The sequence below is a fragment of the Triticum aestivum genome, chromosome 6A (genome assembly GCF_018294505.1).
Source record: "Triticum aestivum cultivar Chinese Spring chromosome 6A, IWGSC CS RefSeq v2.1, whole genome shotgun sequence".
NCBI lineage: Eukaryota > Viridiplantae > Streptophyta > Magnoliopsida > Poales > Poaceae > Triticum > Triticum aestivum.
This window is the reverse complement of record NC_057809.1, coordinates 154179958-154207842: the sequence shown is the minus strand read 5'-3', so window position 1 is coordinate 154207842 and position 27885 is coordinate 154179958. Positions and strand designations below refer to the sequence as shown.

General features: G+C 45.1%; 2 protein-coding genes across 6 annotated transcripts; one reads left to right on the top strand and one right to left on the bottom strand.

The window, feature by feature from the left end:
- Positions 1-302: 302 nt before the first annotated feature.
- Positions 303-4798, bottom strand: LOC123132590 (MLO-like protein 13). The gene is made up of 13 exons (XM_044552421.1): positions 4310-4798; positions 4113-4170; positions 3625-3779; positions 3264-3380; positions 3073-3174; positions 2333-2407; positions 2142-2230; positions 2011-2060; positions 1748-1788; positions 1441-1650; positions 1276-1343; positions 1134-1194; positions 303-1035 (listed from the first exon to the last, which is right to left on the bottom strand). The coding sequence occupies exons 1-13, from the start codon at positions 4430-4432 to the stop codon at positions 688-690; spliced, it is 1497 nt and encodes a 498-aa protein (XP_044408356.1). The 5' UTR covers positions 4433-4798; the 3' UTR covers positions 303-687.
- A 16296-nt stretch (positions 4799-21094) lies between these two features.
- Positions 21095-26153, top strand: LOC123132589 (protein WVD2-like 7). 5 transcript variants are annotated; one of them, XM_044552416.1, is made up of 10 exons: positions 21095-21318; positions 21930-22071; positions 22850-23575; positions 24114-24569; positions 24770-24828; positions 25080-25163; positions 25252-25330; positions 25429-25530; positions 25721-25776; positions 25903-26153. In XM_044552416.1, the coding sequence occupies exons 2-10, from the start codon at positions 21997-21999 to the stop codon at positions 25925-25927; spliced, it is 1662 nt and encodes a 553-aa protein (XP_044408351.1). In that variant the 5' UTR covers positions 21095-21318; positions 21930-21996; the 3' UTR covers positions 25928-26153. The 5 variants fall into 5 exon arrangements, with proteins under 5 accessions (XP_044408351.1, XP_044408353.1, XP_044408354.1 ...); XM_044552418.1 differs by having other exon boundaries at positions 21130-21411; XM_044552419.1 differs by having other exon boundaries at positions 21132-21318; positions 21934-22071.
- The last annotated feature ends 1732 nt before the right edge of the window (positions 26154-27885 follow it).

Sequence of the window (27885 nt, the reverse complement as noted above, 5' to 3'; positions counted from 1 at the left end):
TGCAAAAAAGACAGAAAATTATGCCGTGGAACACTATTTAGAAGCACTGAAATTTGTCTTTTTACGAAGACAAAACAAAAATATTTTTTTCATAAAACTTTGTGTCACGTACACACATCTACGAACATGTATGCGTGATATTTTCTTTTAAATTTTTTGACATTTTAAAACATGCTTAAAATGCATTTTTTTTGAAAAGTGAGTGCATATGCCCATGAGTTCAGGGTGCCCTCTCTTCTTTACCCACTCTTCTTTCAATATTTGATTCGCATGCTTGTGCTTAATTTAGAAGAGAAAAATCATGATAGGAGCAGATATACTGCTCAGAAATGCTTATTTTAGAAGAGAAAAATCATGATAGGAGCAAATATAGTGCTCAGAAGTACGGTACATATAAAGAGTTAACTAAGGTAATACGAGGCGATATTATATTGTCAAAAGTTTCGAAGTGTTGAGATCGCGCGACGGTCCAGTAGCAACATGCCCTAGCTAGTCTGCTAAGTAGTTTATCTAACCTGCAGGCTTCAGAGCTAGCATGCCACGTTGACGACGTCGGCGCCTCGGCGGCGGCAACAGCGTAGCTTCGACAAGGGCCGGCCGGCCGGATGAAGACGTGGGCGTCACAGCGAGACACGGCCGACGCGCCCGGCCTACCGTTAGGACTTAGGAACGCGAGCATGTACGCAGCTACGAGAAACTGGCGTTGCGACGACGATGGTCGTCCTCCGTGGTCGTCACGATCTCCTCTAGGTCGTCGGCCCGCTGCTGCGGCGGTGCGTTGGGCGTGCTGGAGCTCCCGGCGCGCTGCTCCGTCGCCCTCGCCTCCGCTGCGGCCTCCTCAGTTGCGGGGCCGCGACCGCTGTGCCTCTTCTTGCTGAGAAACGGGATCCGGAGGTGCGAGTGCGGGTGCTGGTGCTGGTGCGGGTGCGGATGGGCCGGCAGCGACGTCGCCTTCTTCTTCACGTCCGTCGCCCAGCTGTGCACGGACACGTGTACGTGCTCGCCGAACGCCTGCAGCTTGATGTCGCCGCCCATCTGATATGATCGACCATCCATAACGATATTACGACCAGCTACTAGCTAAGCAATCAAGCAGTGTTCTTGGTGAAATTAATGGTGGAACAGGAGCTTACGTGGGTGACAATGGCGTACAGCGGCAGGGTGCTGTAGCTGCAGAGCACCTGAACGATGATGCTGAATATTTGACACAGAAACAGAATTGTCTGTTAGTTGCCGTAGCTAACGGGAAAAAGATAGTGGAGGTTTTGTACTAACCCAATAGCAAGTCTGGGGAGGGCATATGATCTGTTCTCCATGATGCATGAATCGAACCCATATGTTGCCTGCAAACATACCAGTCAGATATCCCCATGCTTCTCTAATTGTATGCATTTAGTACAAACTTGCAGACTAAAGGCAGGCAGTAATTTCAGGACATACCAAGACCCAGAAGAAAAATGCCATCTCAAACGAGTTCTGGAACAAGATGAAATGGATCAGATGGAGGACAGCCCTAGGATGGCTAAACCAAAAGTGCTCCTTGCATGGCTTCGTCCAGGGGTTTCCTGATGCTTCATCGGAACACTCCGCTGCTTCTTGAGCCAATCGAGTGCTGATGTGCTCCAGCTTAGTGCCAACAATAAGCAGAAGCTGCAAGTTTATTTACCCCGAGCAGTAAGAAACTCCTCCATGGAGGTAACTGGAGAATGTATTTACTAGAGTGACATGGAGTTGTTAAGGTACTTACAATCAAGGGCAAGAAAGACAGCCAGAAATAAGTGTGCCACCCTGCATTGACAGTAGATCAAGCATTAACAGTGAGAGAGAAAAAAACATGCTAGTTCAAACAATTCCAACACAAACTACTTGTTATTGTGATTCCGAATTGTTCTAACCAAGTAGCATAACTTGTGGTGATGGAAATGACAGATCGTAAACATGGTTACAAGTCTAAATCGTATTGTTCTCTTAGGATCAGTATATCTTCGGGCAAACAAATATAGGAGTTACCATTTATATTCAGCAGCAGGAAGACGATAACGAAAAGCCATAGGTACCAGCTGCATGCATGTGAGCATCATTAGGTAAACCAAACAATTTTTATATAAGCAATCCAAGTAGGAACTTTACACAATACTAACCTGATTCCAACCACTTCTTTGAAGTCATGCTCGAGGGCACGAACCATGTACTTGTGGAAATCAAAGTCTAGGCGATTTGGGTAGTGGCGCTGGGAGGGGGGAAATGGCCAGTATCCTTATTAGTTCACTAGGAAAACCAGGACACTCATGATTGTGCAGAAGTCACTGAACAGTACATCTTAGTATCTTACCAGAACAAAAGCTGATCTGAGTACTTGATAATCTGGTTTACCGACAGAATTATAAAACTGCTTGAAGAATGCAATCTGAAATCATATGTGAATAAAACCTTTGGAATCATCATACAGCTAATATACCGAGTTCGCAATTTGAATTCAGGGAAATTTTGTTACTTAAAGAATGCCTCATGTAGCACAGAAATATTGCAATAATTATGCAGAAGGTATGATACTCAGCCATAACAAATGTTTTACTGTGGTCAGATCATTGTAGTTAAGGCTATATTAGTGTTTGGTTTGGTCATGATATTGCCTTGTTGCAGAGGGACCGGAAATAACAAAAAGAAGTGCAACACTGCACTGCACTTCATGCACATGCCATCAAAATATCTTCATGTCATAATAGCTTTCCCTATTATTGTTATCCTTAGCTGACAATGAACCATCTTCAAGTGTTCTACTCACTTTCGAAATAACAATTTGACAAATTGAATATTCAGTAACTTACTGATGCCTTCCCCTGTTTAATTTCATATGCAGCCATGGACTTTAAGATGTAAAATATGATTTGATAGCACTTTCCCTCTTGCGAAAATAAATTGATAACCACTCAAAAAAGCAGCTTCATTTTACTTGGGTAAACCCAAATAATTCTCATGCCATTGTCATTCGTATTACGAATTAAGGATTCAAAATTGACTTTATAACAAAAGAGAAGCATAAATGCATAATAAGAGGGTTATATTACTTACAATCCATCTTACAGCAGATGGTTTCATCCAGCCTGGCGTCTTTTCACGCTCCTTGATTCTTCCTTGTTGAATTTCTTTCTCCCATTTATTCCACGTTCTCATCTACAAGAGCTTAACCTAAATGTGTTACCTTCACTATCATGTCACATGAAACACGTATTCAGCCCAGTAATAATAATTAATAGTTATACCTTAGCTCCACCAAGTAACAGCGTTGTAACACAGAACAGAACATGCACCACACCAAGTACAAAGATAAAGATGTGCAGCTGATGCAGAGCCTCTTCAGATAGCATGGGAACTTCACCCTGCATAAGGGCAAGAATGATGTTTCAGAATGACCAATCTGGTAAATATCCTTTGCGATTCTTGGGACTGGCAATGTCTAGCAATTACCATTAAACAGAAGTAATTATGTTTTGCTACTAAGAATATACATCAGCGCTACTATCAAAGGAAAAGAGAAGACACTGAAGCTACAACCACATATTTAGATAATAATGAACAGAACTAAACTTGATGATAGCACTATCTTCACAGTTCATGGTCTACCTTTCTCTTGCAGAGTTTGGCAGCATCTTCTCTGGCTTTGGACTCTTCAATGCATGGAAGCATGACACGTGCAGCACTCTCCGGGATGCAAATGCGATTGATGAGATTTTGGCAGACGCTTAGTAGGAAGGAAATGAAACCCAGAATCATCAACTCTGCACAAGTAATCAGTAAATAGATTAGGCAAGACGAACAAACAGTTTTATACGGCAAGAATGAACTGGTACGAGACATTCTGCTTTGTGTGTCATGGAAACTTTTGTTGGTTGGTATCTGATGTTACTCTCCATATTGATTACAATCAGTTCAGCCATTGCAATTTTAATCAGGAAACAACTAGAACATATACAGATCATCAGAAGACCTTCTGTATCTTCAGGTTCTAGTAGCCACGGTGCTTGAGATAATTGAGGTAAAAAATTGCTGTGATATCGAAAAGATAAAAGGAAGTTATGCAGCAATCTAACTAAATCAGAGGATAATGCTACCTTCTTTGACTCTTTGCAAGGCTGAAAATAGTGCTTCTTGGCCATTGAATTTGAGCACCTGCAGAGAGAAAGGTTTCTTGTTAGCATATCATCGAAAACTTCAACAGGAAGACTAAATATGCTTTACAAACGTAAAAGAGATTATAACAGGAATGGGAAGCAGATAGGTAGGTAGGGAGCAGGTCGGGGTGCCGTGCCTTGCCGAGGCGGTGGAGCAGGCGCTCGGCGGCGAGGGAGATGGCGACGATGACGAGGCAGACGGAGGCGACCACCCACGTCGGCGTGAGCGCCAGCGACTGCGCCTCCTCCTCCTGCCCCATCTCCTCCTCCTCCTCTCCCGCCTTGCCGAGCCGAAGCCGCTACCCGCACCATGTGGCTGATATAGGAGGAGGCAGGCACGCCGGTGGTGGGGCGTCACGGCACTGCAGCAGCGACCGGTGCGGCGGCCCCCTCCACGGGCCGGTTCTGCGGCGGGGACAGCGCCCCCGGGGGTCCCGCGAGCACCCTTTGTCCCGGCGCGGCGCGGGCTGGACGCCGCACGTGACCGTGGCCACGGCCTCTCGACTCCCGTCGCTGTCGCCCTCCGACATCCGCGAGGCGCCAAGCCCCGCTTCCCTTTCGAGTTTTGTTCCCGCCTGTGGAACTCGTGAGCGGCCGGCGCGTTTCGGGACTTCGACGGCGAGAGCAGGAAGAAGACGCCAAAGGAAAAAAATAAGGATAGCTTGTAGTATTATTGCTCTGTTTGGGGGGCCAGTGGGCTGTACCGACGTGGACGGTGGAGACCTATCGGGAACGCAAAAAAGAAAGGGCGATGCTGGGCGTTGGTGCGCCGGCCGAACGTTTTGGCCGGTCGCACTCTATCGATCCGTTCTGAGCCGTTGGATCCTTATCTAATTAAATCGTCGTTTTTCTCTCGCGAGCGCGTAATGAGCGTCGTCTTCCTCTCGCGAACCCCATCTCGCCGGTCGGCTCGTGTTCCTCCTCGTTGCCGCTCCTCCCTCGCCTGCCCTCCTCGTCCTTGGTCGCCGTCCTCGCCGGCCGTCTTTCCCGGCCGCCCTGGTCGCCAGTCGCCCCGGTCCCAGTCCTCGGCGACCATGCTCTTCACCGGCTTCGTCCCATGCAATAGCAAATCCCTGCGGTTGTAGCTTCCATGGCCACCATTGCAGCTCCGGTGGCGACGACTGGAGCTCACCGCCGTGCTCACCGGTGTGCTCGCCGGCGCTCATCCCCTGCTTGCGAACAAAAAAAATCAAGCGCCCAGGGAGATGCCCAGTGCTGCAAACTACGACGAAAAAAAGCTACAACTAGCGATAGGAAAAGCTTCAACCGGCTACAAAAAAAGCTTCAACCAGTATATGACTGGAGTTATGGATGACCAAAGAAAAGTTACAACCGGTGACAGAAAAAGCTTCATCTAGCGATGAAAAAAGCTTCATCGGACTATAAAAAAAGTTTCAACCGTGGAAACGAAGGTATGGACGAAAAGTTACAACCGGTGACAGAAAAAGCTTCATCTAGCGATGAAAAAAAGCTTCATCCGACTATAAAAGAAAGTTTCAACCGTGGAAAACGAAGGCATGGACGAAAAGTTACAACCGGTGACAGAAAAAGCGTCATCTAGCGATGAAAAAAGATTCATCCGACTATAAAAAAAAGTTTCAACCGTGAAAACGAAGCCATGGACGAAAAACGAAAAGTTGCAACCGACAGTTATAAAAGTTACAACCGCATTGAAAAAAGTTTCAGACTTCTTATCTCAGCTGCGACCCACGCGATGACGATGACACCGTTTTGCTGCAACCGTAGTAGATTTTTGCTACCACCGGCGATTGAATTTGCTACAACCAGTTTCAGCAAAAAAATCGCCGTGGGGGTATAGCCTGCCATGACTGGTTGCAGCTCCGGCGTGGCCGGGTCCGGCGAGGTAGGCAGAGCTCCGATGCTGTGAGGTAGCGCGTCGCCGTTGTAGCACCCCGTCGCCCCCAATTGCAGCATCTCCCGTGGTCAACGCCCCTCGGTCGCCGGCGAGATGGGATGGTCACCGTGCAAAGCGATGGAAGCTTCGAGCGGGGAGGGAAGGCGTGGTGCTGCGACCGGGGGGCGAGGAGGGGAGGGGGGAGGGGGAAGAGATGGGGAAGGGGTGGGGTGGAGCGGACAGAAGAAGAAGGCGGCGCGCGCCACAACGAGCTGCGCGAGATGTGGGGGAGCTGCGATGAAGAAGACACGAGGAAGAGGGAAACCGGCCCAATGTTCCGCCGGTGCCTCGGCCCCAAACATTTCCCAAAAAGAAACGATGCGCGCACGTGTCCCGTCAGGTATCAAAATGTTTGGACGGGAATCGCCTTGGTGGTGATAGATTGGATGTTGACAGTGACCCGTCGACGATTTATGTGGCTCCTGTGACGTTGCCTTTGGGTACGTCAGGCCATGAAAACCATTATTCTGTAGATTTTTGGTAACTTTTACGTTACTATATGTTTCGATTGGATTAGTTTCCCCTAGTTTGGATCTGGTTGGTTTTTAAGATTATTGAGTTGAACTGGTTTTATTTGTTGAGCTTTTCAAAATGTTGCTGATATAGTGAAGTGAGCATATGCAGAGGTCGAGGGATAACCTCCTTTTCGAACAAAAAAAGTGAAGTGAGCACAGCTTAAATGGTTACTCGTCTCTGTTTACTATATTTAATACGGTGCTCATATTTTTTTGAATTCATTTTAGACTTTTGGACATTGTTTCTTTAGTGGGAGACGAAGCTCTCACTGATTACGAGATGCGTGTGAAGACTTCGTCAATTTTAAGATTTATCGGCTCGAAGGAGCTCACAAGAATAAGGTGAATGTTGCCGATATACAAAGAAAATGAGATGCTAAATGCAAAAGGTTCTTTTCAGCTAAGATTTTGATGTTCAACTAGTGAAAATGACACACCCCTGCCTGGAGCAGATTTTATAGGACACTACCGTGTGAACAATTTTTCTAGAGCATATCCATAACCAGCCAAATCTTGAGTGACGGGTCAAGAATTCTATTCTCTTTGCTCCACATATGTGATTGTCATGTCAGTATATGCAAATCGACTGCTCATCCCTTCACTCCACATGGTTCCCTGGTCCCTTCTATAGATTTTTAAACGTCACAGTTGCACATAGAGACATATTCAGGGCATACTTAACAACAAGAGTGCAATTCTTAAGATACGTTTTAAGATAATTTCTCTTATAAAAGATGAGCTTGGATTTATTTTTCATAAACATTCAAATTTCAAAAGCAAGTATGAAACAAAATTGAAGGAGACACCAAGTTACGAAAGCAAAGATTCATAATCCTTGTAGTTTACTCACATCCAATCTAGCATTGGTCGCAATGGCGCAACTGTCGAATCGGTTCAAATAAGTTAATATGGCCATGATAGTGTTCAAGAACTAGGAGAAATACAATACTTGAAAGTACTGATTACAAAGTGAGTGGTGGTTCCATACACAAAAAGGTACCACCTTTTCTTCGAAGATAGAATATATCAGACGTGCTGGTAAAAACCGTTGCTCAATTGTATTATTCCAAATATAGTAGATCTTAGAATGAAAATTTGTAGAAAAGCACTCAGCCATAGCTAAGAAAGTACGAGACGAAAAAAATGGATGTTATGGACTTACACTGTGAACAATAGAGAAGCAAATCGTGATAACTCAGAAGTGTCGATGAAAAATGTAGTACTCAAAAGTCTCGTAGCAAGCGAACAAAGTTTCAAAGAAGATTGGCTCGACGACTCTGGAACAAATGAACCGCAGTTCCGAGCAACTGAAAATGGGTTTGATCTATGAGTATGAACAACCCTGAGGTTAGAGAAACACAAAGATTGGCAAGGAAGTGAATTTTGGATAACTTTGGCTTAGGATCTGTTCTTGTAGTTTATACCCGTCACGTCCTCGATGTGGCTATATCTCCCACGTGTTGAAGCACGACTTAGAGGCATAACCGCATTGAAAGCAATATCGTGAGTGAGGTAATCTTCACACAACCCATGTAATACATAAGGGAAAAGATACATAGTTGGCTTACAATCGCCACTTCACACAATACATGAATAAAGCATTACATCATCCAGATACAATCAAAGTCCGACTATGGAACCAAAATAAAAGAAGACTACCCCAAAAGCTACATAGATCCCCGATCGACCCCAACTGGGCTCCACTACTGATCAACTAGAACGAAACAACACAAAGGACAAGATCTTCATTGAGCTCTTCCTTGAGCTTGGTTGCGTCACCTGCTCGGTTCAACGGCACCTGCAAGCTGGTTTTGGAAGTATCTGTGAGTCACGGGGACTCAGCAATCTCACACCCTCGCGATCAAGACTATTTAAACTTATAGGAAGGATAAAAGTATGAGGTGGAGCTGCACAAGCGACTAGCATAATATGGTGACTAACCTATTCGCAAAAGAGAGCGAGAAGAGAAGGCAAAAGCACGGTCGAACAACTATGATCAAGAAGTGATCCTAGAACAACCTACGTCAAGCATAACTCCAACACCGTGTTCACTTCTCGGACTCCGCCGAGAAGAGACCATCACGGTTACACACGCGGTTGATGTATTTTAATTAAGATCAAATTTAGGTTTTCTACAACCGGACATTAACAAATTCCCATCTGTCCATAACCGCGGGCACGGCTTTCGAAAGTTCAAAACCCTGCAGGGGTGTCCCAACTTAGCCCATCACAAGCTCTCACGGTCAATGAAGGATATTCCTTCTAGCGGGAAGACCCGATCAGACTCGGAATCCCGGTTACAAGACATCTCGACAATGGTAAAACAAGACCAGCAAAGCCACCCGAATGAGCCGACAAATCCCGATAGGAGCTGCATATATCTCTTTCTCAGGGCACACCGGATTGTCCAAGGTTCCGGTAGGCCAGCCCAGAGTTGCCCCTGGTGGCCACCAGCATCTAACAGGTTGGACCAACACTCAGAGGAGCACTGGCCCGGGGTTTTAAATAAAGATGGCCCTTGGGCAGGCCTACCCAAGGGAAAGAAAAGGCTAGGTGGCAAATGGTAAAACCAATGTTGGGCCTTGCTGGAGGAGTTTTATTCAAGGCGAACTGCTAAGGGTTTCCCATTATAACCCAACCGCGTAAGGAATGCAAAATCCGGGAACATAACACTGATATGACGGAAACTAGGGCGGCAAGAGTGGAACAAAACACCAGGCATAAGGCTGAGCCTTCCACCCTTTACCAAGTATATAGATGCATTAATTAGATAAGAGATATTGTGATATCCCAACAAGTAAACATGTTCCAACAAGGAACAACAACTCCATGTTCCAACAAGGAACAAACTTCAATCTTCACCTGCAACTAATAACGCTATAAGAGGGGCTGAGCAAAGCGGTAACATAGCCAAACAACGGTTTGCTAGGATAAGATGGGTTAGAGGCTTGGCTTAACAATATGGGAGGCATGATAAGCAAGTGGTAGGTATCGCAGCATAGGCATAGCAAAAGAGCGAGCAACTAGCAAGCAAAGATAGAAGTGATTTCGAGGGTATGGTCATCTTGCCTGAAATCCCGCAAGGAAGAAGAACGAGTCCATGAAGAAGACAAACGGATGTAGTCAAACAGGTCCTTACAAACGCCACGTTATCGGAACCAACCCGAAGAAAGCAACACCGGAAAGAAGCACACAACATAGTAAACAACCAACACATGAACATGGTATGATATGCGGGATGCGATATGCGGTGCACATGCATGATTTGGACATGAATGATAGAACCTGGCCTCAACTTGGAAATCCAAGAGTGCCACTGGAAATGTGAGATGATCTCGGTTGAAATCGATATAAAGATCGCCGGAATCGGATGCACGGTTTGGAAATGGCAAGCAAAACAAATATGGCACCGGTCTGCGATAAACAGCAAGTAGCCTTTTAAATGCATCAAGATAAATATGCTACAACACCCAAACATGGCAACAAAATACATGGCAGGGATCTACTCATGATGCTTGACAAAAGATGAACACTGAGATACGGCTAATTCACTCATTAATAGGTTCAAACAAGCATGGCAAAAGTGCAAATGATAACAGGTTTCAGACTTAGTGAAATTAACAACAAATCAGGAATTTATCATTAGGAAGCACACTTTAGAGCATGAAAACTACATGCTATAGGAACTTAACATGGCAAAGCAAGGCATGGCATGAAGCTACTCAAAGTACTTAACAAAAGTCCCTTAGTGACCTTAAGCCAAAAGGGATCAGAAAATACAATTGTAAGCATGCGAACATAGCAGAAACATAAACAGATTCAGACTTAGTGAAAAACTGGAGCATGTAAAACAGTTAACAAGTAGGCATGTTTACGAGCTCGATGCACTCACTACAAAGTATGGCATGACAAACTAATCATACACCCATGAAGAAGACATGGCATAGAAGCTAGACATGGCAAGAACAACAACATAGCATGCACGGATCAATGGCAACATCCTCGGCAAAATCGCTAAACATATCAACAATCTGCCAGGAACATTTTATAACAAAAGTGGAGCTCGATTGACTCAAGCTAGGGTGCTCCATAAATGCAAACAAAGACATGGATAGATAGAGTACCACAATATTAACAAAACATCCTTACTGATCATCCTTAAAAGAGGCACGGATCACTAGAAAACAACATGAACATATGGCATAACAACAAAATCAGGACAAGGACTTAGTGAAATTCTAAGTCCCTGAAATCAGCATTACCGATTACGCTACTTTGCAAGCTTGTGCTAGTCACCACAAACATCACAAAAATACATGGCAAGCACCTCTGTAAAGATGGCATGGCATATAACAAAACACATGTAGAGCTCAGAATATTACCGTCAGCGTTAGTCTTCTTCTTGAAGATCCATTTATTCTCAATCGCTTGCCGATCATAGGGCAAGTCAACCAAAGTCCATACTTTGTTCTCATACATGGATCCCATCTCAGATTTCATGGCTGCAAGCCATTTTGCGGAATCTGGGCTCACCATCGCTTCTTCATAGTTCGTAGGTTCATCATGATCTAGTAGCATGACTTCCAGAACAGGATTACCGTACCACTCTGGCGCAGATCTCACTCTGGTTGATCTACGAGGTTCAGTAGTATCTTGTTCTGAAGTTTCATGATCATTATCATTAGCTTCCTCACTAATTAGTGTAGGTGTCACAGAAACAGGTTTCTGTGATGCACTACTTTCCAATAAGGGAGCAGGTACAGTTACCTCGTCAAGTTCTACTTTCCTCCCACTCACTTCTTTCGAGAGAAACTCCTTCTTCAGAAAGTTTCCAAACTTAGCAACAAAAGTCTTGCCTTCGGATCTGTGATAGAAGGTGTATCCAATAGTCTCCTTTGGATATCCTATGAAGACACATTTCTCCGATTTGGGTTCGAGCTTATCAGGTTGAAGCTTTTTCACATAAGCATCGCAGCCCCAAACTTTCAGAAACGACAACTTTGGTTTCTTGCCAAACCATAGTTCATAAGGCGTCGTCTCAACGGATTTTGATGGTGCCCTATTTAACGTGAATGCGGCCGTCTCTAAAGTATAACCCCAAAACGATAGCGGTAAATCAGTAAGAGACATCATAGATCGCACCATATCTAGTAAAGTACGATTACGACGTTCAAACACACCATTATGCTGTGGTGTTCCGGGTGGCGTGAGTTGCGAAACTATTCCGCATTGTTTCAAATGTACACCAAACTCGTAACTCAAATATTCTCCTCCACGATCAGATCGTAGAAAGTTTATTTTCTTGTTACGATGATTTTCAACTTCACTCTGAAATTCTTTGAACTTTTCAAATGTTTCAGACTTATGTTTCATTAAGTAGATATACCCATATCTGCTTAAGTCATCTATGAAGGTGAGAAAATAACGATATCCGCCACGAGCCTCAACATTCATCGGACCACATACATCTGTATGTATGATTTCCAACAAATCTGTTGCTCTCTCCATAGTACTGGAGAACGGCGTTTTAGTCATCTTACCCATGAGGCACGGTTCGCAAGTACCAAGTGATTCATAATCAAGTGGTTCCAAAAGCCCATCAGTATGGAGTCTCTTCATGCGCTTTACACCGATATGACCTAAACGGCAGTGCCACAAATAAGTTGCACTATCATTATCAACTCTGCATCTTTTGGCTTCAACATTATGAATATGTGTGTCACTACTATCGAGATTCAATAAGAATAGACCATTCTTCAAGGGTGCATGACCATAAAAGATATTACTCGTATAAATAGAACAACCATTATTCTCTGATTTAAATGAATAACCGTCTCGCATCAAACAAGATCCAGATATAATGTTCATGCTTAACGCTGGCACCAAATAACAATTATTTAGGTCTAATATTAATCCCGAAGGTAGATGTAGAGGTAGCGCGCCGACCGCGATCACATCGACTTTGGAACCGTTTCCCACGCGCATCATCACCTCGTCCTTAGCCAATCTTCGCTTAATCGGTAGTCCCTGTTTTGAGTTGCAAATATTAGCAACAGAACCAGTATCAAATACCCAGGTGCTACTGCGAGCATTAGTAAGGTACACATCAATAACATGTATATCACATATACCTTTGTTCACCTTGCCATCCTTCTTATCCGCCAAATACTTGGGGCAGTTCCGCTTCGAGTGACCAGTCTACTTGCAGTAGAAGCACTCAGTTTCAGGCTTAGGTCCAGACTTGGGTTTCTTCTCTCGAGCAGCAACTTGCTCGCTGTTCTTCTTGAAGTTCCCCTTCTTCTTCCCTTTGCCCTTTTTCTTGAAACTAGTGGTCTTGTTGACCATCAACACTTGATGCTCCTTCTTGATTTCTACCTCCGCAGCTTTCAGCATTGCGAAGAGCTCGGGAATAGTCTTATTCATCCCTTGCATATTATAGTTCATCACGAAGCTCTTGTAGCTTGGTGGAAGTGATTGGAGAATTCTGTCAATGACGCTATCATCCGGAAGATTAACTCCGAGTTGAATCAAGTGATTACAATACCCAGACATCTTGAGTATATGCTCACTGACAGAACTATTCTCCTCCATCTTGCAGCTATAGAACTTATTGGAGACTTCATATCTCTCAATCCGGGCATTTGCTTGAAATATTAACTTCAACTCCTGGAACATCTCATATGCCCCATGACGTTCAAAACGTCGTTGAAGTCCCGGTTCTAAGCCGTAAAGCATGGCACATTGAACTATCGAGTAGTCATTAGCTTTGCTCTGCCAGACGTTCATAACATCTGGTGTTGCTCCAGCAGCAGGCCTGGCACCCAGCGGTGCTTTCAGGACGTAATTCTTCTATGCAACAATGAGGATAATCCTCAAGTTACGGACCCAGTCCGTGTAATTGCTACCATCATCTTTCAACTTTGCTTTCTCAAGGAACGCATTAAAATTCAATGGAACAACAGCACGGGCCATCTATCTACAATCAAACATACATAAGCAAGATACTATCAGGTACTAAGTTCATGATAAATTTAGGTTCAATTAATCATATTACTAAAGAACTCCCACTTAGATAGACATCCCTCTAATCCTCTAAGTGATTACGTGATCCAAGTCAACTAAACCATGTCCGATCATCACGTGAGATGGAGTAGTTTCATTGGTGAACATCACTATGTTGATCATATCTACTATATGATTCACGCTCGACCTTTCGGTCTCCGTGTTCCGAGGCCATATCTGTATATGCTTGGCTCGTCAAGTATAACCTGAGTATTCCGCGTGTGCAACTTTTTTGCACCCGTTGTATTTGAATGTAGAGCCTATCACACCCGATCATCACGTGGTGTCTCAGCACGAAGAACTTTCGCAACGGTGCATACTCAGGGAGAACACTTCTTGATAATTAGTGAGAGATCATCTTATAATGCTACCGTCAATCAAAGCAAGATAAGATGCATAAAAGATAAACATCACATGCAATCAATATAAGTGATATGATATGGCCATCATCATCTTGTGCTTGTGATCTCCATCTCCGAAGCACCGTCGTGATCACCATCGTCACCGGCGCGACACCTTGATCTCCATCGTAGCATCGTTGTCGTCTCGCCAATCTTATCCTTCCACGACTATCGCTATCGCTTAGTGATAAAGTAAAGCATTACAGCGCGATTGCATTGCATACAATAAAGCGACAACCATATGGCTCCTGCCAGTTGCCGATAACTCGGTTACAAAACATGATCATCTCATACAATAAAATTTAGCATCATGTCTTGACCATATCACATCACAACATGCCCTGCAAAAACAAGTTAGACGTCCTCTACTTTGTTGTTGCAAGTTTTATGTGGCTGCTACGGGCTTAAGCAAGAACCAATCTTACCTACGCATCAAAACCACAACGATAGTTTGTCAAGTTGGTACTGTTTTAACCTTCACAAGGACCGGGTGTAGCCACACTCGGTTCAACTAAAGTTGGAGAAACTGTCACCCGCTAGCCACCTTTGTGCAAAGCACGTCGGGAGAACCGGTCTCGCGTAAGCGTACGCGTAATGTCGGTCCGGGCCGCTTCGTCCAACAATACCACCGAACCAAAGTATGACATGCTGGTAAGCAGTATGACTTATATCGCCCACAACTCACTTGTGTTCTACTCGTGCATATAACATCAACACATAAAACCTAGGCTCGGATGCCACTGTTGGGTTTCGTAGTAATTTCAAAAAAAATTCCTATGCACACGCAAGATCATGGTGATGTATAGCAACGAGAGGGGAGAGTGTGATCTACGTACCCTTGTAGATCGACAACGGAAGCGTTAACTTGGTTGATGTAGTGGTACGTCTTCACGGCCCGACCGATCAAGCACCGAAACTACGGCACCTCCGAGTTCTAGCACACGTTCAGCTCGATGACGATCCCCGGACTACGATCCAGCAAAGTGTCGGGGAAGAGTTCCGTCAGCACAACGGCGTGGTGACGATCTTGATGTACTACCGTCACAGGGCTTTGCCTAAGCACCGCTACAATATTATCGAGTACTATGGTGGAAGGGGGCACCGCACACGGCTAAGAATATGATCACGTGGATCAACTTGTGTTTCTAGGGGTGCCCCTTGTCTCCGTATATAAAGGCTCAAAGGAGGGGGGCCGGCCGGCCATCATAGGGCGCGCCAGGAGGAGTCCTACTCCCTCTGGGAGTAGGACTCCCCCCTTTCCTAGTTGGAATAGGATTCGTGAAGGGGGGAAAAGAGAGAGAAGGGAGGGGGGCGCCGGCCCCCTCTCTCCTTGTCCTATTCGGACTAAGGGGGGAGGGGCGCGCGACCCATCCCTCGCCACCTCTCCTATCTCCCACTAAGGCCCACTAAGGCCCATATACCTCCCGGGGGGTTCCGGTAACCTCCCGGTAATCCGGTAAAATCCCGATTTCACCCGGAACGCTTCCGATATCCAAATATAGGCTTCCAATATATCAATCTTTATGTCTCGACCATTTCGAGACTCCTCGTCATGTCTGTGATCACATCTGGGACTCCGAACAAACTTCGGTACATCAAAATGCATAAACTCATAATATAACTGTCATCGTAACCTTAAGCGTGCGGACCCTACGGGTTCGAGAACAATGTAGACATGACCGAGACACGTCTCCGGTCAATAACCAATAGCGGAACCCGGATGCTCATATTGGCTCCTACATATTCTACGAAGATCTTTTATCGGTCAGACCGCATAACAACATACGTTGTTCCCTTTGTCATCGGTATGTTACTTGCCCGAGATTCGATCGTCGGTATCCAATACCTAGTTCAATCTCGTTACCGGCAAGTCTCTTTACTCGTTCTGTAATACATCATCCCGCAACTAACTCATTAGTTGCAATGCTTGCAAGGCTTAAGTGATGTGCATTACCGAGAGGGCCCAGAGATACCTCTCCGACAATCGGAGTGACAAATCCTAATCTCGAAATACGCCAACCCAACATGTACCTTTGGAGACACCTGTAGAGCTCCTTTATAATCACCCAGTTACGTTGTGACGTTTGGTAGCACACAAAGTGTTCCTCCGGCAAACGGGAGTTGCATAATCTCATAGTCATAGGAACATGTATAAGTCATGAAGAAAGCAATAGCAACATACTAAACGATCGGGTGCTAAGCTAATGGAATGGGTCATGTCAATCAGATCATTCAACTAATGATGTGATCCCGTTAATCAAATGACAACTCTTTGTCCATGGTTAGGAAACATAACCATCTTTGATTAACGAGCTAGTCAAGTAGAGGCATACTAGTGACACTTTGTTTGTCTATGTATTCACACATGTATTATGTTTCCGGTTAATACAATTCTAGCATGAATAATAAACATTTATCATGATATAAGGAAATAAATAATAACTTTATTATTGCCACTAGGGCATATTTCCTTCAGTTAGGGCGCCTGTCTTCATGTGGCCGCGGCACATACGACCCACTCCTTGGAGGAGGCGTGGGCACTCGACGACGCCCATCGCGATCGGCTCGACGATCATACTGCTCCTGGTTTCTGTACTGATCACGCCGCTCTCCACGTCCCTCACACCTCGGGGGCGATCTCGGGCTATGGGATGACTGGACCGTATCTACGACCATAGATCTGCTATGGATCCTATCCCGCGACTGAGACACGGCCGTATTCTGCTCTCTTACTGCTCGGAGCAAGGCCCTGATCTGCGCCAGACCTCGGCCAGCTTCTGACTGGGAAGGTTGAATCGACTCTGCTATCCGGGCAACAGCTGCTAGGTTTTGGATCGGTGTCCAGTATACCTGAGCTGGAGGTGGAAAAAGTTGGCGTCGGCTGGACTCAGGAGCACGTTGACGAGCGCGATCGTCGAGGGCGCGCTGTAGGTTCTCCAGCCGAGTGCACTCAGCCAGATTGGCCAAGCGAGCCTGTTCCAAGGCCTGGGCCTCGGGTGTTTCTCCAACTATTGGAGTATGCAGGGCATCCACGTTTCGGCGACGAAGTTCTTCTCTCTGCTGCGAGGAGAGAGGCTCGGGGCGGTACTCCTCGTGAACGCGCGACGGATCGCCGTTCCCGTCACCTCCGTCTTCACGATCGAAGCCAGGAGGACCGCGTGGTCCATTGACCATCAGGACTTCCGCTGCCGAGTCATTGCTGCCGCACTCGGATGCAGTCTCTACGGAGCCAGTCGACAGATCGAACAGGCTGTAGAGAGACTCGTCGGGCTCGAGCGCCGTGACTTGAGGGGTGGCCGACTGGCGGGCCACTGCATGCTTCACCCACCGTTGAATCCTCGACCGGCCGGTGCGCTTGCTCCGGTGGGTCACAGGAAGGGGGAAAGCCGTTGGAGTCGACTGGTACTGGGTCGACGGTTGCCACAGGAGGACGCCGCACGCGTGAAAGTGCGTCGCCCCGCGGGCGAGGAGCGCGTCGACATCGAGTGGTGCCTCCTGAAGCCAAGCAGAGTCGTCGGCGACAAACACGAGCGCGCCGAGACGGATCTCGCGGCCCTCAGCCAAACTTCTGCCTGGAACAATGATGATGGGGATCAAAAAAAATTGCAACTTCTCCAATAAGTCGCTAAGACACCGGCCCCAAGGTGGGCGCCAACTGTCGTGAATCTAAGACTGCCAATAGAATGGGGGGTAGGTATGAGGAGGCAAGATCCTAGCTATGGAGTGTTGTACACACGAGTTTTACGAGTTCATGCCCTTCTCGGAGGAAGTAACAGCCCTACGTCTCGGTGCCCTGAGGCGGTCGACTGGATTATATGTGTGTGTGATTTTACAAAAAAGTGCGAACCCCTGTCCCAGAGGAGGGGGTGGCTTATATAGAGTGCGCCAGGACCCCAGCTCCCCTCCGTTACTCAGAGTTCAATGCTCATAAAGTAAAGGCGTTACTGGTAACGTCTACAGTAAAATGTCATAAATGCTCATAATGCTCTGGTTTAAGTCCTAACCGTTGCAGAGTGGAGGGTTCCTCATCTTCTGGTGGTCGAGTGTCTTCAAGATGGTCGAGTGAGCGCATCTCCGCGGTCGAGTGGATGATGATTTCTCTTCGATTGCTTCTAATTCTTTGTAAAGATGTCCTTGGGGAGGGTATGCTGGACAGGTCCATGACCCTACCCTAGATACATAGCTTCATCAGGCGGCAGCGTCTGGCGGGTGCGGGCGGCGAGGCGAAGGGAGCCGGGGCGGCGTGGTGGTCCGGCGAGCGAGCGGGGCGGCGCGGTGGTCCGGCGAGCGAGCGGGGCAGCGCGGCCAGCCGGCGCGGTGAGGTGGCGGCGAAGGACAGGCACGGCGCGGCGGCAGCGCAGGCACGGGCGGCGCTCGAGCGCGGGGCCCGACCCGGGCCTCGGAGGGCCGCGGCGGCGGGAGGCGCTGGGAGGCCACGTGGCGAGGTGGGACTGGAGGGGAGAGGCGGTTGAGCTGATGTGGCATCTCCTGATTGGCCCGAGTGAGGTGGTCGGCCGAGCGGACATTGTCCGGACGGTGAGGGATTTGTCCGGCGGCGCGGAGAGGAGAGATTTAGGGTTTGTACCGTGGAATTTTCGGGGGAGGCCACATATTTATAGGTAGAGGGAGCTAGGAGAGTCCAAATGAGGTGCAGTTTTCGGCCACGCGATCGTGATCGAACGACCGAGATGATGGAAGAGGTTTAGGTGGGTTTTGGGCCAAATTAGGAAGGTGTTGGGCTGCAACACGCACGAGGCCTTTTTCGGTCCCTCGGTTAACCGTTGGAGTATCAAACGAAGTCCAAATGGCACGAAACTTGACAGACGGTCTACCGGTAGTAAACCAAGGCCGCTTGGCAAGTCTCGGTCCAATCCGATAACGTTTAACACCCGCACACAAAAAGAGGTAGAAAGGGACACCGGGTGACATAGGAGCGCCGGATTGCAAAACGGACAACGGAGAAAATGCTCGGATGCATGAGACGAACATGTATGCAAATGAAATGCACATGATGACATGATATGACATGCATGACACACAAGCAAATACAAGGCAACAACAGCAGATAACTGGAGGACACCTGACACATCGGTCTCGGGGCGTTACAATACCAAAGTACTTGCTTGAGCCCATCTTTGTAGTGTGGTTGTCCTATATTCATGTGAATCTTGGATGACTCAAAATACATGCTAAAAGCTTGAGGAAGGCAATAACTAGAAAAGTTGTTTGTGGGGCCACCAATGATCTTCACTTATAGCCAAGCAATGTATGGTTGTATATGAAAATTAGTTCTAACCCCTGAAATGAACTCATTGAAATCATAAATCCTCTCAAACTCGGTAGGGTATGGTAAATATGCACTTTCAACTCTTTAGACATATATTATTAAGAAATTACATGAACTTGGATCAGGATGTGTTTGCTGGCACATGAAAAACAAAGGATTGTTACAAGAGGTTTAAGTGGATGATTCTTTTTGCCTCCAAAGTAGTATGCAAGGAATTCTTATGAAAATTCGTAAGGATTCTAATCTTGTAAGTCAAACGACAAATTTAGTGAAATTACCTAAGAATTCAATTCCTTAAAAAATCACATGGAGTTCCTTGAATCAATGAAGCCATAAATGTGCTAGGACTATTTATGAAGTTTCATTATTGTTTAAATTTCTCTGAAGACTTTCAATTTTCAGTTGGGATTCAATCAAATGGTAGTTCAAATTTTGAATTTTGATTCAAACGCGGCCTGATTCATGGTAGCAGGGGTTGCTGACATTAAAGCGATAATTTTCATGCATGTGGCCTCACCAATGGGACCAGTCCATAATCAATGGTATGAACGTTGCGGTTTTTCAGACAAAGATTTGTGGCATTCGACGTTCTTAAGTAGTAATTTGAAGTTTTTTTAAATAATATACTCCCTCTGATCTGAATTAAAGGTTGCGTCAACTAGTTTAGATCGGAGGGAGTAGTAAATTGACGTTAGAGTCATGTGAGATTCACTCTTTTATGAAAACAACCACCAAACCAAGAATTTCGAGACTCGGGAGCAAAATAATACACACCAAGGTGGGCCTTCGGGAAAAGCCCAAGAAGCATTTTAAATTTCCGAAGCCACGAAGGCGACGAGTGGAGCCCCAGGTTGAGGATGCATCCAATTTTTTTCCTTTGTCTTTTAATTAGTTGGTTTTCCATCTACATGAGTTTTCTAATATATTTTAAAAATATGTAAATTGTAAAAATAAATATTATTTCATGAATTTAAAAAATATTCATGAATATAAGAATGTTCGTGTATTTCAATAAATGTTCATAGACTTAAAAAAATCATGTATTTAAAAAGTACTCACGAACTTTAAAATTGATTTCTTTAAAGTTCACGAGCTAAAAAGTAGAAAAATAGAAAATAATAGAAAATGAACAACAGGAAGTAAAGAAACAAAGGGACGGCTATGTGTAAGTCAACTAAATTTTTTATGCAATTCAATATATTTTTGCCATCAGATCCTCATCCAATGGCCAGGATCACGTCGCCACTATCATATTCTTCCTCTCGCACCGCCTCCTAGCCAACCCTAACTGTCAACTACCACCACCCATGGTTGGTGGCGCTCCCACGACCGGACCGCTCTCCCCCCAGCCCCTTCCTTGCCTCCGCCCGGCCAACCCTATAAGCCCCCCTCCCCCCCCCCCCCCCCCCCCCCCCCCCCCCACACACACACACACATAAGTTCCGTACTCGCCCGTCCACGTCTTGGCCTCGTCGCAGTCGGCACTCCTCATGCCGTCGCCGCCGCCTTCAGCCTCACACTTCCCAAAATTCACTCGACTTACTGCTAGCCCACGCTAAAAGGAAAACCAGAGGAAAGAAACCCTAAAACCATAGAACCAGAAAGGAAAAAAAAACAGAAAAACAGACGAACCCCAAAAGAAAATCAGGTGCGCTCGCACTGGTAAATAGGCCTGCCCCTAATTGTTTTTTTAAAGGCCTGGCCCGTAGCAGCTTGGCCTGTGCGATTGCTCGCGTCGAATTCCGTGCGAGCGGGCGAGCCGAAGCCACGACCTCTGCTTTCATTCGAACGTTACTCGATCCGATTTCAACTCCGTTCCCTCCTTCCATATTTACTCCCCCCCTTTCCAGCCGTTAGCGCTCTCTCGCTCCGATTCGCCACCGCCGCCGCCCTAAACATCCCCCTCTCCCTCCCCCTCTCCCCCCTCTCGCCGCGACGGAGGAGCACGGATCGGCGGCCACGTGAGGTGAGGACTCAGCGTCTGGCTTCCCGATCTCCTGCCGTTGGAGGGTGGCTGTTGTACCCGGCGGGTTTCCGGTTTCATTGCGTCCCTTCTCTGGTACGCTCCGGTTCTTGATGGCTTCGCTTGGTGCGGTCGCCGTACCGCGGTTAGATTTGGGGACCTTTTTTCCGTTCTAGTCCGTGCCATGCCGGTGTGGTCCCAGTATTTCAGGTGGAGACGGGCTTGGAGTTCCCGTTCCCAGTTCTCATCCAAGAAATCGCACTTCTTTGTTACCCCGTTGCAAATTATTCTACCCAAGAAACAATCTGGGTCTCAATTCGTGGGATCAGCCGTGCCAAAATTTCCGGGTTTCGTTGCTCGCTGCGGAATCCTCCTCTGCCAGGCAGCGAAGATTCGGTGGGGTTTTTTTGTTTTAGGGGTTTGATTTTGTTCCTCCAAACTTTCCAACGTCTGTCTTTGCTGGTTTTGTGTTTGCTTCTAAAAGTATTTGGGCGCCATTCTTGTTTTCCTTTTTTGGCTGAGAACACCACAATCCCTTCTTGTTTTGTTTTTATTAACTTCTCTCCAGGAGGCAGATCTTGACAGTGTGACTTTTGGTGTATCTATTGCCGCAGGTAGATCGGAGCAGTATAAGAAATTTTCTGCCAAGGTTGGTTAGTTGATAACAAGCACACAGGCACGATGGCTGCTGAAGTTGGGCAGCCGTTCAGTGGATGGTCTTACTCAGATTCGCCCTACAACGACCTCTGCACACAGGTAGTATCCTCCTCTGCTTCGAAATCATTCAGTGCTTCATCTTTGGTTGCGTACTTAATTACCAACTTAAATCTCATAGGTTAATAGCTCCTTGATATCGTAGTGCTGTTGGGAAATATTTGAGATGTTAACATTGCATGACATAGTTGATGCTGCCTGAATCTTGTTTCTGTAGTTTCTTATTGGCTTATTGCGTTTCGAGGAGGCTAGATGGCGGTTAGTAATTTTGTTTTATTCACTGCTGATGCAAAATGTCAAATATTCTTATGACATAGGAATAGGAAATTTTCTTATGGGGAGACAGTATTTGTCCATTTGATTCGAAGGAATGGACCATAAGAGAAGGGGAGGAAATTTTCCTTTCTATTGAGTTTCATAGGAAAAACAAAGGAATTTTACCATCCACTGAAACCTCTTTTTTACATTTCTATGCACAAACAACAAGGCAAAAGCTATAAGTAGCATTATATTAACTTTATCTTACATTCGCATATGTTTTAACCTTAATTTGACCATGCTTTGTAGGATCACTGTGTTTTTCCTATTCAGTCGAATCAAACACCCAGTTTTGCAGATTCCTGTGTTTTTCACAATCCTTTGTTTTGCACATGCAATCCTATCATATTCTTGAGTCTTCCGTATAAGTTATATCTATAGAGTTTTGTAGCTAACCACTCTGTCTGTATATGTTAGTTAGTTATTGTTTTTTCTGTTGTTCTAAATTTCTAATAAATTGAAATTCGCGAGTCTCTAATTTCTCTTTATGTCTACTGTCCAGGACGATTCAGTTCAGAAAATGGTGCTTGATCATGGTTCGGTATCATTTGGTAGATTTGCAGAAGAGTCTTTGTCATGGGAAAACAGATCAGTATTTGAACACAACAGACGTCAGGAGGAGATAAGCAAACTCACACTGCCTGGTTTAGTTGCACAAAAGAAGGCATTTTTTGAAGAATATTACAAGAGGAAGGCTCAGAAAGCTAAACTTCTTACTGAAGCCACATTGGAAGAAAGGAGTGATGGCGACACTCTGGACCATAGTAGGCAGGAAGATGATTCACACGCAGTTGCTCCCGAAGATCCTGTGGATAGTGCTCCAGGCTTCAGTTGTCAACCATCTACTGGAGTGAGCTCATCGGATGAGAATAAACGCTCTGAACCCCATGGGCTAGGATACTTGACATTCAATCCTCTGTTTTCTCGGATAACAGGGTCGCAAGGTATTCAAGATGAGGAGGCATCTAGTACTGCTCAAAATCAACATGTTGATGGTGAGTTTCGGTGCGCTACGCGCACGAGTAGTAAACATGGTCTCAACCAGGAAACCGTGGAGAGAAAGGTTCTTGCACCAAAGCATGTGGTTTCAACTGATTATGGTGAAAGTAATGTTGCTGCGTCGAGAATTATCTTGCCTATAGCAAGTTTGAAAGCTGGTGTTAAGAAACAGGAGCCAAGAAAGAGCATAGCGGCAGCTGTCATTAACGGGTTGACAAAGGGGGCCAAGGTAGTGTGCTATTGGATTGATATTTACTGTTTATGTAGTGAAGGATCTACTTTTCAGCAAGGGGGGAGGTGGGGGGGGGGGGGACTGACAAGATATAACAGAACAGAGCTAGTTTTTGCAGTTGGTTCCTGCTTTAGCGGCAAGTAAATTCTAGATAATCACTACTAGAATATTGTAGTATAGAAAGTTCATCGCAAAAGTACAAGAGTTTTATTTTGGACATTGGTTTACATTTGATATACAGAAGTATTCACCATTATATTGGGATGATCAGTTTGCTGCAATTACATGGCTGGTGTGAGTTTTGGCTTTGTATGCGATTCCAAGCAGTTTGGAAGGGAAATTCCATAATATAATTATATGACTTGCATGTGTGAATGAGCCAGATCACTTTCCAGCATAGTACTAGCTAGATCACTTTCCAGGATAGTACTAAAGAAAACTTTCCATTGTTGGTTTCTTCCTTTCTTGATTATTTTATATATATGATGCAAAAGTTAATGTCATTTATCTCATATGCCCATGTTTACTATTTCAGGACCCATCAAGTTGTCTTATCCAAATTCCAAGAGTACATTTAAGAAGAAACTCAGAAAACATGAACTCTGAAGGCTTAAAGGATCCTTTCCACAAGAGGGTTGAGATGAAATTGCGTGCTTTATCTGATAGGATGAGTGCTGAGAAAGCTGCTGCCTCTTCTAGATCTTCTCCGTATCAAAATGCTGATAGAGCTGCCATTTCTTCCAGATCTGCTTTGTGTCAGAACACTGATAGAGTCATTGCACCATCTAAATCAGCTACACAAGCTTCTCACAGGTTTTTGAAAGAAGTACAGCCTGCAGCTACCCTTCCTCGTACAAATTTCTACAACAAGGGATCGTCTGTTTCTCATGTTGCCTCTAGCAACAGCAGCAATACTGGGAAGCTGGCTACTAGAAGCTCAGTTATGCCCAATTCACCTCAAAATAATGCAAAACCCTTGCAGGCTGCTCAGGTAGCTTTTGCCCCTAATCAAATGTTGATTTATCCTTTGAACTTATTCACAAATGCAACTTTGGTCACTTGCTTCTACATATGGACCATAATTTTCCTATTGCTAATCGTCAGAAGATATTTTTGCAAGTTCGGTATAACAAATAGTTAAACGCTTCTAATGGTTTATGGGAAGTTGATAAGCTTAATTAATCTTGGCAGGTCGCATCGAAAAGAGGCGCAGGTCTTACCAGTACAAGCAATGGATCGCAGAACAAAAGGTCTTCATTTTGATTTCATTTCTACTCCCTCCATTCCTAAATATAAGTCTTTTTAGAGATTTCAATAAGGACTACATACGGATGTATATAGACATATTTTAGAGTGTAGATTCACTCATTTTGCTCCATATGTAGTCCGCATTGAGATCTCTAAAAAGACTTCTATTTTGGAACGGAGGGAGTATTCAGCATATGTTGTGGAAATCTTGAATATTATTGAAACCTCTGTACTTGTTTGAACTGATTTTCAGGAAGCAGCTGAGCACGCCAGCGGCATCGGTTGGAAATAGCCGTACTAGAGGATCTATGCACATATGTGCACCCACAAGTGCAAGGTTTGTTCCTAGAGTGTGGAATGATTTATAAATTTGGTGTGAAATATCTGTTTCTTTTTTATGTAAATTGCTCCGTTCTTTTGTGCAGAAGTAGCAGCAGCGGCATCCGACCCTACAAAACTGCAAAGGCACCCCGGATTTCGAACGGGAGGAACGCAGCGGTTAAGGTAAAAGCAAACAGTGCCCTGGGATGATTCGTAGGATTATTGTTATAGACTGAAATCGCTTCCAAATCACAGCACTTGCTAATGTGGTTCTGTTGTAGACTGAAATGATGCAGAAGTCCACAACATATGAAACCCATTCTGTTGGAGGAATGAATGCTTTGTCAAAAGTTACTGTAAACGGCAACGAACAAAACAGAAAGGTCTGTTCTTTTATTTTTGCGTGCATGGGGTAACCAGTAACCACTAGCCAGGGATCGGCAGAGGCTTTATTATTCTGCCTACTATCCCGATCGTAGAAGTCGTATAAATTCATCGTGTCTATATACAAATTCATCAGTGACTATAAAAAGAAAAAAACTAAAGGTTGGTTGGTGCACACATCTTGTGTAGGTAATCTCGTCGCGTGATGGCAAGAGGAGCAACCTGGCGTGTAAGAGCAAGCCAAGGTATTCCCATTTGTGTGTATTATTATGGCTGACTGACTGATCACTACACAGACAAAATTTATGCAAATTGCTGAAAATCTGCCACTCGATTCATGGAACAATTCTGTTTCTTTGTTAACTGTGCAGACAGGAGATGCCGCGATGGCGATGACACGCCACTTGAGAAGCAGTTTGAGATGCGCAAGTTGGCACGGTTACTTGGTTGTATTGTTGTCCAAGGGCCTTCTCTGAACCTCGGTATAGTATTGAAGGCTGTATGTTAGGCATGATGTTTTGCTGCTGCTTGTGACCTCTATTCTACCATGAGGCGTGATATATGATTCTTGTATTGAGTTCATAAGGAAGGAAAGAGCAGGGAAGGCAGCGCTGTTTCGCCACGATTGTTTGCCTGTTTGTCGTCTGGTTGGTGAGTGAAAGCGAGGCGTGGGAATACTGGCAATTAACTTGTGCTTGGCGCTGTTGGAGTTGCGGCGATAACGCTATGATTTGTCTCCGCCGGTGTCTGCTGATCGTAGGTTTTCCTTATGTTTGTCAGAGGGTAAAATTTAGGGCACCAAAAAGGGACTTTTAGGACACTAAATTGTTCTTTGTTCTTCTCCAACAATTATCCTATTTTTAGGGTACTCAGTCATACTAAAACAGCCAAACTACCCCCTCCGTAAAAAAAATATAAGAGTGTTTAGCTCACTAAATAGTGATCTACGGAGGGAGTACTTGATCGCATTGCAGACTCATCACTACAAGCTTCCAAATATTCAAATGTCCAAACGTTCGAACTTACAAACTTCCAAACAGTTTTAAACATGCAACGATCTACACGCGCAAACATTCAAATTTAAACATACTAGACTACAAACACTAGACAACTACTCCTCATCACTCTCACGCACAAAGTTATCGCAGCCAACGTCGGAACCCTCATCATTGGACTCCACCTTCGTCACATGTGAAGGCCTTGGCTCGTCCTCCTTACTGTTCTCCACCGTCTTTAAGGTGCCGAGCCAATCAGTGGTTGCATTGAAACTCGACTAAAAGGATCGAGATCGAGATATACCTAGGAGGGGGGGGGGGGGGTTAAATAGATACACTTACAAATTTAATTATTAGTTAGCAACTTTAGGCAATATGAGAAATATGAAAGTGAGCCTAATAAGTGCAAAGATGATTCTAGTGCTAGCAATATAATCAACAACTAATAGATAGACAAACAACCACAATATGATATCTATACCAATATAAAAAGACCCAAATGGGCAGATCCAAACCATCTCGATCATCAAATCATGTTATCTAGCTGTTCAAATCGCTCCAATGTTGAGCACCAAACACGTTTAACGTTCTAATTACCCACCACTGTCATTGGTTATAAACACGTTTTGACTCAACGCTATCCCTTGAAATCTGCCATGTAATTAATATCCTACAATTCCCGCGAAAAAATAATTCATATCTTACCAAATATCAATGTGCAACAGATATATCTTAGCTAATATAAACGTGCATTGCATGTACATTATATTATTACTAGTAACAAGTAAAGATACGGAGATAAATATATCACAAGTAAGAAGCTAGGGTAAACTTTGGAGAGGAGGATGTATTCCGATGTTCACTTCCTTGAAGGAAAACTAGTCACCCTTGGAGGGGTGGATGTTACCATGAAAGCACACCAACACTGTGAATGCTATCTTTGGATCGGTTGAATGTAAAAAAACTTTATTGTATATGTTTGCAACTATTTATTCATATGCTAAACTGTTATTGGTCAAACATATGCATGTCAAATGGAGAAGGCCGGACCTAGGGTGGATATTTGGTGTACCGGATTGGATAGCCGCCTCTCCTATCATTGTCCACAGACATGTCTGGACGTGTCCACGGACATTTGGCGTGTTTGATTCGGTAAGGTGTTTGAGTTACGTGTCCGCGGGCATTTAGTGTGTTTCATTGGTGCACGATGTTGGAGTTACTCTAAATCCAGGCTTCAACCTGCCCCTCCCCATGCGAGCAGAGCTGGCCATTTGGGCCGGCATGACCTAGCCCATCCTTAAAAGTGCCTGGCACAACACGAAAAAAGGGTTCGTGGTGGCATGTTTATAAACGGGTCGT